Source organism: Tyto alba, unplaced genomic scaffold (assembly GCF_018691265.1).
Source record: "Tyto alba isolate M040663 unplaced genomic scaffold, T.alba_DEE_v4.0 Super-Scaffold_22, whole genome shotgun sequence".
NCBI classification, from domain to species: domain Eukaryota; kingdom Metazoa; phylum Chordata; class Aves; order Strigiformes; family Tytonidae; genus Tyto; species Tyto alba.
Genome location: NW_024881296.1, coordinates 4,082,976 through 4,096,968, shown reverse-complemented (window position 1 = coordinate 4,096,968; position 13,993 = coordinate 4,082,976). Strand labels below are relative to the sequence as shown.

The window sequence follows — 13,993 nt, the reverse complement described above, 5'->3', positions numbered from 1 at the left end:
AAAATGATGTCACAGAGTAATACATTGTTGTAATAGTATCTATGCACAGTTTGGTTTAGTTTATGTTAAGTTGTGCTCTGAATTCCGTGATAATAATCTCAACTGCAGAGATTTCATAAAGACAACGGAACATTTTAATTTTTTATTGAAACTTTAAAGGTTGGATTATCATCTTTGACTATTTTTTGCATGCTTTACAATTTATTCTTTTGATGGACACATTTTATTTATAAAGTATCAAATAAGTCTGCATATTATTTACATATGTTATGTGTCTTTTTTGATATGCCTACTGTATGCATACTGTATCCTGCAAATAATTATTATTTTTGCTAGATAAGGCACAGTCTAAAACAATCCTATGTGCCTGCACATGACTCTCACGTGTGTTTCTCATGTGGAGGATCTCTACTACAGGATTTATTTTTAAAATTTTCTCGTTTGTTTATGTAGGATAATGCTCATTTAATATCACAATTCAATTGTTTACATAGTAGCAGTATGTCTATGACTTTCACTGAATTTTGGATTGGTTTCTTAATGCAGATTTTCATTGGCACATTTTCATTATTTGAGTCTGTACCTATAAAAATATAACTATTTTACTACTAAATTTAATTTACTCCTTGGAAACCACTTTTCCCTTTTTCATTTGAGAAGGAAAGGCAGGAAATATGCTTTTTCTCACCGGTGATACTCGCATCACTCCTAATATTTTAATAAGATTTGTTATTGAATTCTATGCTGCTCAATATAAAACTGCAAAGCTGTATGTAGAAACTGAAAAAAATTATTTAATGTAGCAACAAATATAAAATTTTTCAAATTTAGAAACCAAGGTTTTAGATTCTACATATTTCTACTTAAAAGAAAGGGTTAAAATTCTGAAGAACACCCTTAAAAATATATTTTAAATGGTCATTTTTTACATGCCTGCTTGAAATATACCTAATATTTTGTTATTTAAGGGGAAAAGATGGCATTTCTCTTTCTAGACCTTTTTTCTTTTTTTTTACTTAAGTCATTAAGCATTTGCCAAATTATTCTGAATTATAGAAATCAGTTCTAAGTTGTTGATGACTTTTATATTTTTCTATCTATTATAAAAATTTTCTAACTTCCCTTTAGGCTGAATCTTTAGTCTTCCTATACTATAACTTAGTGCTTCTAGAATGGGATGTATATTTTTTAAGTGAAAATATAATCTCATTTGGTTTTAGGCTTACATATATCAAATGCGTTCAAGCAGTTTTTCACATAAACTGCGGGGACACACAGATTCTGTCATCAATGTGACTTTTAGTCCCTCATCTCCACAGGTAAGTCATTGCTTTTTTTCCTCTTTGTAATTAAAATTTGTAAAATTTTCACTGTGAACTTGCTTTTTACTACTCTTTTATTTATCTACCAATATGCTGTGCAGCTGTAAGGCTGTTCATCTACTTCTAACTGTAGTGTGGTTATTGTGTCAGTCATAAACTCATGTGAAATGCTACATGCTACAGAGACAAATGCTCTGACTAACTGCCTACAAAGAAGAGTTCTGGCATAGGAACTATTGTGAACCAGTACTTGTTGAATGTCGGGAAAATGTACAACCACTTCAAATTACCTGGGTAGACTACTAATTCAGAGGATGTAAGAGAGAAATAAGTAGGGGCAGGGAAATGTCAAGGGGCTCAGGCCTGTCATAGTTACTCAAAGGCCTGAAATATTTAAAAAATGTTATTTTACATGTGCTGTGTCTGAATAAGCAGTGAAATAGCTTTATCATAATGTTTTGAAAAACTGTTGCTGTTGTGTTTTGAGCCTTTCAGATGTCTATATGTAAAAAGTACTCCACAGAAGTTAGGCATTAGTCAATGAGAGTTCCTGTTTTTTTACTGATCATTAATACTATACTGTGTTAACAGCATTATATTTCAGTGTAATTGTTTAATTATACTGCATCAATATATACAAGGGAATCTGTTTTCTAAGTATTATCTTGAAACCAGAGCTTCCCTACAGCTAGTTTATAATGTGAATTCTTTGTATACTGTTGAATCCTATAGACTTAACTCATTCATTTTCATGTATTGAAAATGCATTGAAGGTTTTGTACTTTCTACACTTCTCCTTACTTTAAAGAGACAACTATTGTCACTATATATATATATATATATAAAAGAGGACACAGTAGCTCCTCTTCACTATCTCCTCAACACTGGCTGTACTTGTTACTATTAAAAAACATTTACAAAGTAAGTATAATATATTTCAATGTGGGAGTATTGTTACATTTACACATCTCCTTCCATCTGTAAATAACAATGTTAGCATTTCTGCAATTTTAGAATTTCTGGAAATTTCTGGAATTCTGGAAATTTTCTGTTAATTGCTATCTTGTGGTGAACATTATGTATTTCTGCTCTTTGGATTCATCAATGATATATCCAACTAAATGGTATAGTTTATTAAATTTTTCACCCAGATTAAGACTAGTTTCAGGTTTAGCACTGAACACAATTATGCAAAAAAGATGTTATATACTGAAGAATAGAGCTGACTGTAGTCTAGCAGCATCCTGATCTATGGTCCAGCTGTTGGAATGCATTTTGGTGGAAAATGTCTTATTAGAGTTTAACTATTAAAAGCCTAGAGGCTCAGTTGCAGTAATACTATGACTTATGACTGAAGTAGCTAAATTCAGGCAAATCAGTTGTCGATCAGGGACGCAGAATCCGTAAATGGTGTAAAATAAACATTGGCTGTGAATCCAAGCCAGACTGGTCTAAACTCTGAAAGTGTGCCTTGGGGCACAAAGCCTTAATACTGAACTTCATGAAACACCACACAGTCAATTTAGTATTGCGGTTAAGAGCCAAATCTGAAGTTCAAGGACCAGAAACACACTTCCTGAAGAGCTCTTTCCTGAGAAGCAAGAGCTGTGGATTTGAACCAGCTGACAAACTTCCCCATAGATATGGTTCTGGGGGAAGATTTTGAAGCTGGTATTATCATGAACACTTTACTAAAAAGTAAGGATTGTGCAGAAAGTGCTCCTCTGAAGGATTACAGCTGAAATGTAAATTCTGTTAACCAAATCATTCTGTATTATAGGCACTCTGAAATGCTTTCTAAATCAGTAATTTTGGGGGAGTTGCAGAACCAAAAAAAATTAATCACCTGCACTTTCCAATGTAGGATTTATCATGAGGTTACATTCAAAGGCACTAGGAGAAGCATCTAAGAAATGCAATGGTAAGCTTGTAGAGTGGAAAAGAAGAAAACCACCAAATGAATCAGAACAGAATAATCCCATGCCTTGAAAGAAAGACTTTGTGTTAGGCAGCCAGAGTTTCCAACACTGGAAGATTTTTATACCTACCACTACCACTATTTAGGGATTTAAAATTGACACTATTCTTGTTTCATCCAAAGTTTGAATGAATACTGTTAAGAATTATATTGGGTTCTGAATAACCTCTGCACAAAGCCCCATTGCATTCAGAGAGAAACACTGGCAGGGGAAGAAGTAAGGAGTAAAAAAGGGAAGTGGCTGATGAGTGAAATTCGAGCATTATGGCTAAGCTTTCTGCTGCGGAAAGATCCAGCCAAGAGTGAGGTGTACTGGCAGCAGTCCAGTTCAGTGGTTGCTTGCCCAGCACCTGTCCATGAGATAGTTTGTTCCAACCTTTATTATAACTCTCACTTTCATAAATGTTCTTCCAGAAAAGAGGGAAAAACCCTAGATGAGTATAATAGTGATTTTTTTACTGCTGGGGGGGCATTGTTGCTGTCATCATATGGTAGTCTGGAATGATTTATAAAATGGTTGCTATGAAAGCTGGAGAAGGGAAATAAGATAGAAGCTTTGCATTTGTCTTAGATATATTTTCAAGATGATTTCTCAGTTTTAGCTTTTCATTGTTTCTTCCTGGTTTTCACTCATTGTTCAAAACTTAAGTAGGGAAAAGTATTTATCTTACCAAAAATATTAATTGAATTTCAATCTATTTTAGGGAATACACATTAAGGGATATCATAGTGTTTAACTATAATAACTATAACACATTTGAGTCAATCTAAGTTAAAATGGGGTGGAACTCATACCTTCCAAATATGGGAACCAATACATCATCGCTCTTTGAAATGATTTTGAAGCAGGATAAAAGCAAATAGGGAAACTATTGTCATCTGCTCATTTTTGGTGGCTTTTGTGTATTTGAGTGTTGGTTTCATCTTTGTACAAGCTGGGTGAACACTGTGGCAAAACCATCCAAAAACACTCTATCATATTATTGTCTTCAAAAAAATCAACCAACCAACCAAACAAAAAAAGAAGCAGAGAAGAAAAGAAGGTCCAAGCTCTGAGCCAGTATACTGTGCTGGAAGTTATTTTTTGATGACAGAATCATGACTTTGAAATCAGCATGCATTGCTACCACCCTACTGATATACTGAGAGGTAGCTTTGAGAGAGAGAAAAAAACCCACCCCAAACTACACTTTAATAGAACAAACCCTGAGCAACCTGATCTGATTTCAGCATTGATCTTAATTTGAGGAGAAGGTTGGATAAGATGATTTCCCGAAGTCCTCTGAAGCTACCTGTTTGAAATATTCAGATATTTAAATACATGCTCAATAAGTTAATGTAGGGCATTTGATGAAAAATAATCAAAAATATAATTTACATTGGATGAAATATGGCAAATCTGTTCCATTTTCTAGAAATATAGCTGTACTTCTAAACATAAAATCGGACTTATAAATTAATGCAAAAAATATTCTATTGAGTAACAATTTTAATTAATATCATGGTCAGTTTTGATGTGACCACCCAACTGATACACTGAGAGATAACTTCAAGAGAAAAAAACCCACTAGACTATAATGGGAAAAATCCTCAGCATCCTGGTTATATTTCAGTGTTGACATTACTTTGAGTAGGTTGGATGATAAGATTTCATGAAGTCCATACAAAATGAATTATACTCTGATTTTGTGATAGTGTATAAGCTCCAGAAATCTCTTGTCACAGAAAGCATTAGAAAAATAATATAAATAAATAGGAAACATTAACATCTTTTAATTACCACATAAGTTCAACTTGTGTCCTGTTTATCAGTAAAATATCTAATTTACATGTGTGGAAGATATTAATTAAAATTGTTACTCAATAGAATTTTTTTTTGCATTAATTTATAAGTCTGATTTTATGTTTAGAAGTACAGCTGTATTTCAAATAACATTAGTTTCAGGTATTATTATATTGTGGCACATTTAGGTTAGATAACATCTGACCATAAGTGCATTACTTGGCAGCTGGAGAAATTTAAATGAATAGTAGAGATATGGAAATCTCTTTCCCAGATACATTTGCATGGGAGTCACTGAAAATTTCATATTGATTTTCCTCTGACCTACTTGAAGGGAGACATCTTTTATTTTCCCAGTAAGGACGTTTACTTGTGGGTCTCTCAGATAGTAATACAATGTAACACTAAAACCACCACTTTAGTCAGAATTGGCTACAGGTGGTATTGGATATGTCTGGAAATATGAGTTTTTACCTTTTACTAGCTACTAACAAAGTATACTTTTCCTGGTGGTCACATCTGGAGATTTCACTTTAGAACAATTTGTATGAAAACTCTATTCGTTTGTGATTTTGGTTCACCACTGATGGTTCACTGTAATCATAAAATTTTCCACAATAGAGGCAGCTTCTGTAGTGATATGGAAAATTCTTTTTCAGACTTTAGTTTGCTGAGATTTGGCTTTAGTATTGAATTAGTCTTGTCTCATTCCTATGTAGGGCACATTTTTTCCACTGTGATATTCTTCTTTAAAACTCAGGACTATCTTGTCACAGACTAAATCATGTGGATTTAAAACCTGTGACCAGCTTGACATCTAGTATGATCTCACTGAAGTCAGGAAAGTTCTTTCACATGGTTCTTTTGACCCTACTGTTTGGCCCAGTCAATCCCAATTACTCCCTCTCATAATCCACAAATACATCAAAACTAGATGTAAATAGAATTTTGTAATTTTTGTTTTTCTTTTTCCTGTAATTTTATCTCTGAGAGGAATAAGCAGCCAGCTATCAACTTTTCTGATCTTCCATTGCAAGAGATAAATTCAAAGGCTAGAAAATGTCATCAAATTCTAAAAATTATAGGGTTGTTTTTTGCTTTTCTGAAATGTATTTTAAAATTTTGAGTTCTGCTGGAAGACTAGAGTAACTTTCAAAAATCAGGTTTTAAAAAGTTTTCTATAGACATTTGTTGAAAAATTATTTGGTAGAATCCTTTGTCTTGTTTATGGCTCTTGGATAGAACAAGCTTTATGCTCATGAGAGAAGGAGAAGCAGAAGACGGAAAGTAAGCTAGCTTGGACATCTAAGGAGAAGCTGTAGTCATGTCAGAAAACCTTCAGAGGGAGTGTATCTGAGGGTGTGAGTGCTCTCATAATGATCAAGAAAGCAGGAGGTCTGAATAAAGTGATCAGGACATTTATTTTCAGGGTGGAAATCTCACTGAAATCAAAATCTGGCAACTCGTTAGCAGTAAATGGACATAGATCCTCTTGTGTTATCTGAGGTAACAGAAATATTCAAATCTATAAAGGCTAGAACTGGTTTATTGAAGCCTCAGAAAGCTAGACACTGACACTAGGGTTGTAAGCATATTTGTGGAAAAGGACACCAGGTAAAAATCTGAAGACTGATTATTTTCTTTTGGATTTTAATTAGCTTCAGAAGGAATAGGTTTTGCAAATTGGTTGCTATTCATCTTAGAAGAGGTAATTTCCTGGAATTTTAGGAAATTCACAAATTGTACTGAGCTGAACGGAATATGCTTCTACTATACATGTTAAACAATTACAGTTAATTTGCTTATAAAACAGACTTCTCTAAATGTAGTAATGTCCTGCTGAGGAATTATTGGTAAAGGAGAAGAAAATAGATACTTTTTAAAATCAGAAATGGTCTACCAAATTGTTAGTTATTCTTGAATACAAGAATTCCCAGACCAACTTGTTCTACCGTAGAGGTATTTTTTACCACGGGACTTTCTACTGTAGAAGCCTTCAAGCATCTGCTGTGCTGTGATTCTATCTTAAAATTTGTACTCAAATCCCATTGTAGATATTAAACAAAACATATCTGCAACTGCACTGTTTAAGCTAGCATATTTTACTTAGTTCTTTTGATGAACTGGGACTATATATGCAGTCAGTCAACAGGCTTGGCTGAGAACCTTCCGGTGCAGAGTGTGATTAAAATTGGGTGACAAATCAGAGAAGACTGTGAAAGAGAGAGACTATTTAATGTTTTTCCAGCATGTCCTCATGTGTCTTAATATCAGGTCTTCAACTTTTCACTTATTTCACAAACCCGTTCTGTTTCAACAAACTCATTTAAGTCACTGAGGAAGAAATCTCATTAGTTTTCTTTATGAGCAGTAGTGTGCAGTAATGCAGGCTTTGTATGAAGACTGTCTTTGCCAAAGACTATACTGCAGTTTGTGTCGGGTGAGAAGTTATTTCCTTTACCCCCATCCAGCCAAAGAAGACAGCTGCATTAAAATGAAAAAAAAAACAAAAGCAAAAAAACAAAAGCAAAAACCAAAAAACTTGCTGCTGACCTCATATACATGCTTTCTGAGGTTGAGTGTATTTCTCTCCTTGTATTCTCCTTGAACTGTTAGCCAAATCTGTGTACTCTCGTTTATATAATCACAGTGAATTAAGTGAGGATTTGGAATGGATATCTCTTAAATTTAATGAACATACCAGTTTAATTTTTCAATCCACTTTACTGAAATAACAGTCTGACTGAATTTTATTAACATTTTATTTTCATTTACCATCATGTTCGATATCCCTCTTCTTTTATCATCATATGTACAGATTTAATATCATGGTATTAATTGTAAAGAAAATTGGGGTGGCAGTTAATATGATTTATCTTAACTCTCATGGGCTAAAGGCTGTTCCAGTTTGAGCAACCTGTAAATGGTATCAAGACATTCATGTAAAGTAGTTCAAGGCAGCTGCCTGTGCCCTTTCTTATTCTTGTAAAACAGACTAATGAGAGTCAGAAGTTGGATTGAGGGCCAAACACTGGGGTAAAAAGATCTCTACAAAAGGTAACAACAACTTGAGTGCTGTTGAGCAAATGAATTGTTGTGACAATGAGTAAGACCTTTGGGTTTTTTTATGTAAGACAGCACTTTTTTAAAAAAAAGTTAGCAGTCATTGACTGATGCAACTGTGTAGTTTACAAGCCCAGAACTTGTTAATAATCTGAGATACTCTTCAAATTTAGAGAATTGCATAACCATTCAACTTTCAACAGTTAAATGGATTTATAAATTCAGCCAAAGCACAGAAGTACAGCTTGTCACTTATCCTAAATTTAGTCCTAGTCTAAGTGGCTTGGGGGAAAAGAGGGGCTTCAGGTTTACTCACCTTTGGGAGATTCTCAAAGTGGACTTGGTTTCTTACAGTGCCTAATTTGACTACTGCCTTTAAGTCACTGGTTATGTTTGCAAATCTTGGCCATTTAAAAATTTCCTTTTTTAAAATTGCTCTGATTGAAAAGAATATATAACTTTGCATTGTACCACACTCCTGCTACAACAGTGGTTGAACCTGTGGAGCACCTATTAGCATGACACAGCAGATAGGCCTCTGAGTTTATTCCAACCCCTGAGAATTCTGAATGAGGGTTCCTCACTGCACGTCTATGTCTCTGCTTATAGCAGGAAGACCATTTCTTCTGCTGTTTCTAATAAAACCCAGTAGTGCGGTGTGCCAATTAATATAGGAGTTGATGTTGTTTAGTGGTAAAATTTGTTTATACCAAAGAAATTCTTGTAAGTACATATGACAGCTCTGAAGAAGGATGTCAGATTAAAAAAAAAAAAAAAGAAATAAAAAGCCTTCTGTAAGCTAAAAAGGACAATATAATTCAGTTTAATCATGGGATACTCCAGCCATGTGTTGCCAGCAAACAACAGCTGTACACCACATGATTTTAGATGAATATGCTTGCAGTGGCAAACTTCTCAATTCATAGCTCATTTCTCATAAAATCTTTTCTGTACTTCTTAAAAGTGTAGGTATTTTATTGAATGGCACTACTAGGTTGAAAGAGGTGGTACAAAACAGTTGGTTATTCAGCTGTTCACTGTGAATTCTGTTTACCAGGTATCTCGACAGGGAGGGCAGGGATCCCTTGTGGGCTGGAAAGATATAGGATTGGCTGGGAGTAGGAAGGAAAGGCACTCACTGTAGTCATAGGGATAATTTGGAGAACAGACAGCTTCTTGGAAACCATCAGATAGAAAATGAGAGTAAAGAGGGAATGGTGGAGATTAACTGTAAGAACTGGAGGGAAAGAACATGTGTGGCGAGAATTGATGACATTGGAGAGATAAAAGAGGGTGCCTAGAGGGAGACAATGAAAGCTCTGCAGAGAGAAGTAAGAGAAGATAGCTGCAAGGTTAGGAATTAAAGTTTCTGCACTTTTAGTTAAGCCTTGTTTTCTGAAAAAAAAGATAGCAAAAGTGAGAAGCCCATGGTCTGTTTTTCAGAGTTGCTGAGAACCAGAGGTTGCTCTTGACTTAACAGTTGTGAAAACCAGTGTGCTTAATCCCTCAGAAAAAACCTGCTTTTCAAAGGACATGAAGAGAAGCTGCCAAATAAAATAAACCTCTCTTACTCCCTTCACACACTACACAACTGTCTTCTAGGAGCCAATAATACAATATTGAAAAGGATAAGCAAGTGAGCATCTACCTTTCATGCTCCATGAAGGGGCACGTAGAAAAATATTTTGTGAAGTAGACTTTGTACTATGAATACAGTCTCCTCCTCTGTCCTGAGAAGCTGAAGTGAGAAAGTTTTGCCAAACAGGAAGAACTAAAAGACTAATCATTAGGAATTTGTTCATCTATATTTCTTATGTAGAAGTAAGAATTTGAATTTAATTACCTTACATAGCCCTCTAGGAAGCTGCCCTGAAGGTATCTCATTTCATTTTCTTGCCATCTTGAAAAGTGTCATTATCGTGCATTTTTCTTGCTCAACAAATAATATTCATAGAATGTAGTTGAACATTTGCTGATAGTAGAAAGCATTCATGGGGAGTTTTCAGTTATAAAATTCCTGGAATTTCATGTAGAACAGGTACAAAACTTCTTACCCCACTTCTATTAAAATTCAAGCATTTTAATTCCAATAAGATTCTTCCTTCTTATATAGCTTTTAAGAAATTTAGGGCCAAATAATTGGCAGTTAGGATATAAATGAATAGAGAATGTATAACAAAGCAGAGTTCAGATATTAAAAATACAATTAGATGAAATAGAAGGAAAATGAAGTATGGAATAAACTGCATTCTAAATGAACTTTTGGAAAAGGGAAAGCTAAGTCTTAGCTAACAGATTAAATATGAAAAGAAAAACAGACACAACTTCTGTCTCGAATTAAAATAGCAACATAAAATGATTCCAGCTGTCCGATGGTGTATGATATAGCCACACCAAACATTTTGGCCCAGCTCCTGGCTGTATCTGAACTGTGTACAGCATTGTGTGGGGAAGGCGGGAAGCAGAAATTCTTTAAAGCTGCCTTTTGTGCCTCTTTTCTTCCAGCCCACCGCATAAAGTACAACAGGCTCTGAAGTGCTTGATTCTGTATTCCCTAACAAGTTTTTCCTGTGAGCTGATTCGACATCTGGGGGGGACTTCTGCTTTGCCTTCTTCCTTTCAGGCCTGCAGTGTGTGCTGCAGTAGTCTGGGAAGAGTAGATGCTGATAAGAGGATTCTGTGACCCTTTTTTTTATCCCATAGAAATATGCAGCAGCGGGAATCACCATTGTTCCTAGATGCTGTGTTTCTGAAGAGTGGTATTTGAGATGTTTAACGATTATGGTAATTCATACATTAAAATGCTGGCATTTTAATCTGAATGGATTGGGTCATCTATGTTTTTTTCATAATTCAGTCACAATGTATCTACTTTGTCTGGAATATCATAGTAGCTGAGACAACCTGTGACATGCTTTTTACAGAACTGTAGCTGTATTCTATCCAGCTAGTTGCTTACTCATTTAAAAACTTTTCTTGAAATAAATAGATTTTTTTTACCACTAACATACCATACCATACTACAAACACACATTTAGGACTTATTCCAACATTTATGACCTTAATTTCAGCTCCTTTGCTAAGAACATCTGGAAAGAGTCACAATGACTCTGCTACTCTCTTGTTGTCTCTGACCAGGTAGTGGGTGACCTATACTGGGCACTGAAGAGAGAAGTTAGGTCTGGTGAAAGACAAATGACAAAGCTGCAGATTGTCTTTTAAAATGACACCTCGGTATATGTGTCATTCTTTAACCTGATTGCAAGTGAACCACTTTTTAACTCAGATAAGGACTCTGAAGAAGGATCAGCAGAGGATGATGGCAGTAGCATGAAATTCTGGCCCAGCTGATATCAGTGACTTCAGTAATTTTTCTTCTGTTTTCCCAGAGAAGTGAAACAGAACACCGGTTCATTACCTGTTATTACTGGAAGCAGGGAGAGAGAGGAAGAAACAATTATGAAGGAATTACTTGAGACAAAATATGCATTTACAATTCTTTCTAAGGCAGATTAATATTAAATTAGATAATGTTTTAGTTAATTTTATTAAAGTCTCAGGAAAGCGTCCATCATTTGTCTCTACGAGGTTCTCATTTTATCCTGGCATATACCATAATAAAATATTAAACATTTCTGCTTAGTTGACATCTGCCATGCAGTAATCTAAGATGTGAATTTAAAAGTAAAAAATATATTGTAAAAGAAACTGGGGCTCAGTTCTTGAAGAGCTGCTCCTTATAACTGATTAGTGTTCTCTTGCAACTTCCTAGAGATTCTAGTCCTTGTTTAATAAATGTCCTCTGTCATATTACAGAACATTAATTAACAGAAGGAAAAAAACCACTAACAATATAGTCTGTGTTTTAAAAAGTATAGGATATAAAATCAGATATTTTATATCCTTACATTTTGATCCTTATGCTGTTGATGTAAAGGTAGGAAAACCAGACCCTGTGTAAATTATTCTATGACCGTGGCAGAAAATTGTGTGTATTAAGTGAAATCCAATACACGGAGAATGCTGAGGAGGTGGTCTGGCAGGTCATTTGCTCTGCTAAACTGCCACTTTCCTGTATAAAATCTCACAAAGATCGTGTGCTCAAGAGAGAATGTGTGATTCTAATTTATATTTACTCACATACAAAATGGGTTTGGAGTTAATGTAAATCAAAACAGAATAACAAGTGTGTTGAGTACCTGAAGTCTTCCTGTGTTTTCCAACACTGACTTGCAGTCTTCAAACTCAGGGAAGAATCTGGCTCTTCACTATTAATTTATGTTAATACTAGCTTTCTGTATAACATCTGGTTTTATTTACATTGTTTCCTTCTCCACTTATGTGTAGTTATTTACATGAATGGTGTCACTGGGATCAGGGAAATTGCTGTTGTAAGCAACTGCTTAGCTGGTAGTGTGCTTTTTGCTTTTGAGTTATATACCTTTGGAGGGAGCTACCTTCCACATGTTCCAGGTAATCTCTCAAAGATAGGAGAAAATCTTTTCTTCAGATATTCAACCTGAAACCTATAGTCATATGCCACCTTAGTAACTCTATGTGTGTCATAGGTTTGAACTTTTTAATAATTCCTGTAGTTTCTATGTTGAGAGTGACCAAGTAGAATAGAAAAACTCATACATAAACATTTTGTACAATGTTTGCAGTTTAACAGACCTTGGAAGTGATCACAAGCCTTTTACCACTGGTTATGATGTATGCATTATTTTCATAGGTTTTCATAGAAGATAATTTTTATATGTTTTTAATTAAAACCTAACCTCAGTTCCTGGAAAAATGATGGATAAGATCATATTGGGTACTACTGAGAAGCATTTAAAGAACAATGCAATCATAAGGCACACTCATCACAGGTTCACAAAGTGGAAGTACTGTTTAACTAACGTGATATCCTTCTATGATAATACCACCTGCCTAGTGGATAAAAGTAAGGTGGTAGATGTAGGTGTTTTGGTTTTTTTTTTTTTTTTTTTTTTTTTTTAGTAAAGCTTTTGATACTGTCCTTCACAGCATCCTTCTGGACAAGTTGTCCAACTGTGGGATGAGTGTGTTCAAGTGTGTGGGGTGAAGAACTGGCTGAATGGCAGGGCTCAAAAGGTTCTAGTGAATGGGGCTACATCTGCCTGGTGATTGGTCACCAGGGGTGTTCCTCAGGGATCAATTCTAGTGCCAGTTCTGTTTAATATATTTATCAGTGGTCTGGATGCAAGAGTTGAATGCACAATTAGCAAGTTTGCTGATGATACCAAAGTGGGAGATGCTGTTGACTCTTGAGGGACAAGATGCCTTGCAGAGGGATATAGATAAATTGGAGTATTGGGCTATGATTAATGGGATGAAATTTAACAAGTCCAACTGCCATATTCTGCACCTGGATGGAGTAATGCCAGGCACAGGTATAATCTGGGAGAGGAGTGGCTGGAGAGCAGCCCTGCAGAAAGGAATCTGAGGGTGCTGGTTGACAGAAGGCTCAATGTGAGTCAGCAACTTGTCCTGGCAGCCAAAATGCATCCTGGGGTGCATCAAACACATCAAACCAGCAGGTCAAAAGAGGTGGTTATCCCACCATATTCAGTGTTGGTGTGGCCTCACCTTGAGTGCTGTGTGCAGTTCTGGACCTCACAGTTTAAGAAGAATGTTAAGGTCCCTTATTGTGTCCAGAGGAGGGCAACAAAGCTGGTGAAAGGTCTGGAAGGAATGTCCTGTGAGGAGCAGCTAAGGACTTTGTGTTTGCCTAGTCTGGAGAAAAGAGGCTGAGGGGCAATCTCATTGCTCTCTACAATTTCCTGAGGTGGGGGTATGAAGAGGGAGGTGCTGATCTTTTCTCCC

The 13,993-nt window shown here is 35.5% G+C and overlaps 1 protein-coding gene across 1 annotated transcript in view; it reads left to right on the top strand.

The window, feature by feature from the left end:
- Positions 1–13,993, top strand: part of WDR27 (WD repeat domain 27) — a 123,640-nt gene that overhangs the window by 66,371 nt on the left and 43,276 nt on the right. Inside the window, exon 25 of the mRNA XM_042795631.1 lies at positions 1,221–1,319. Coding sequence (XP_042651565.1) covers positions 1,221–1,319 — 99 coding nt within the window. The remainder of the gene's footprint in view (positions 1–1,220; positions 1,320–13,993) is intronic.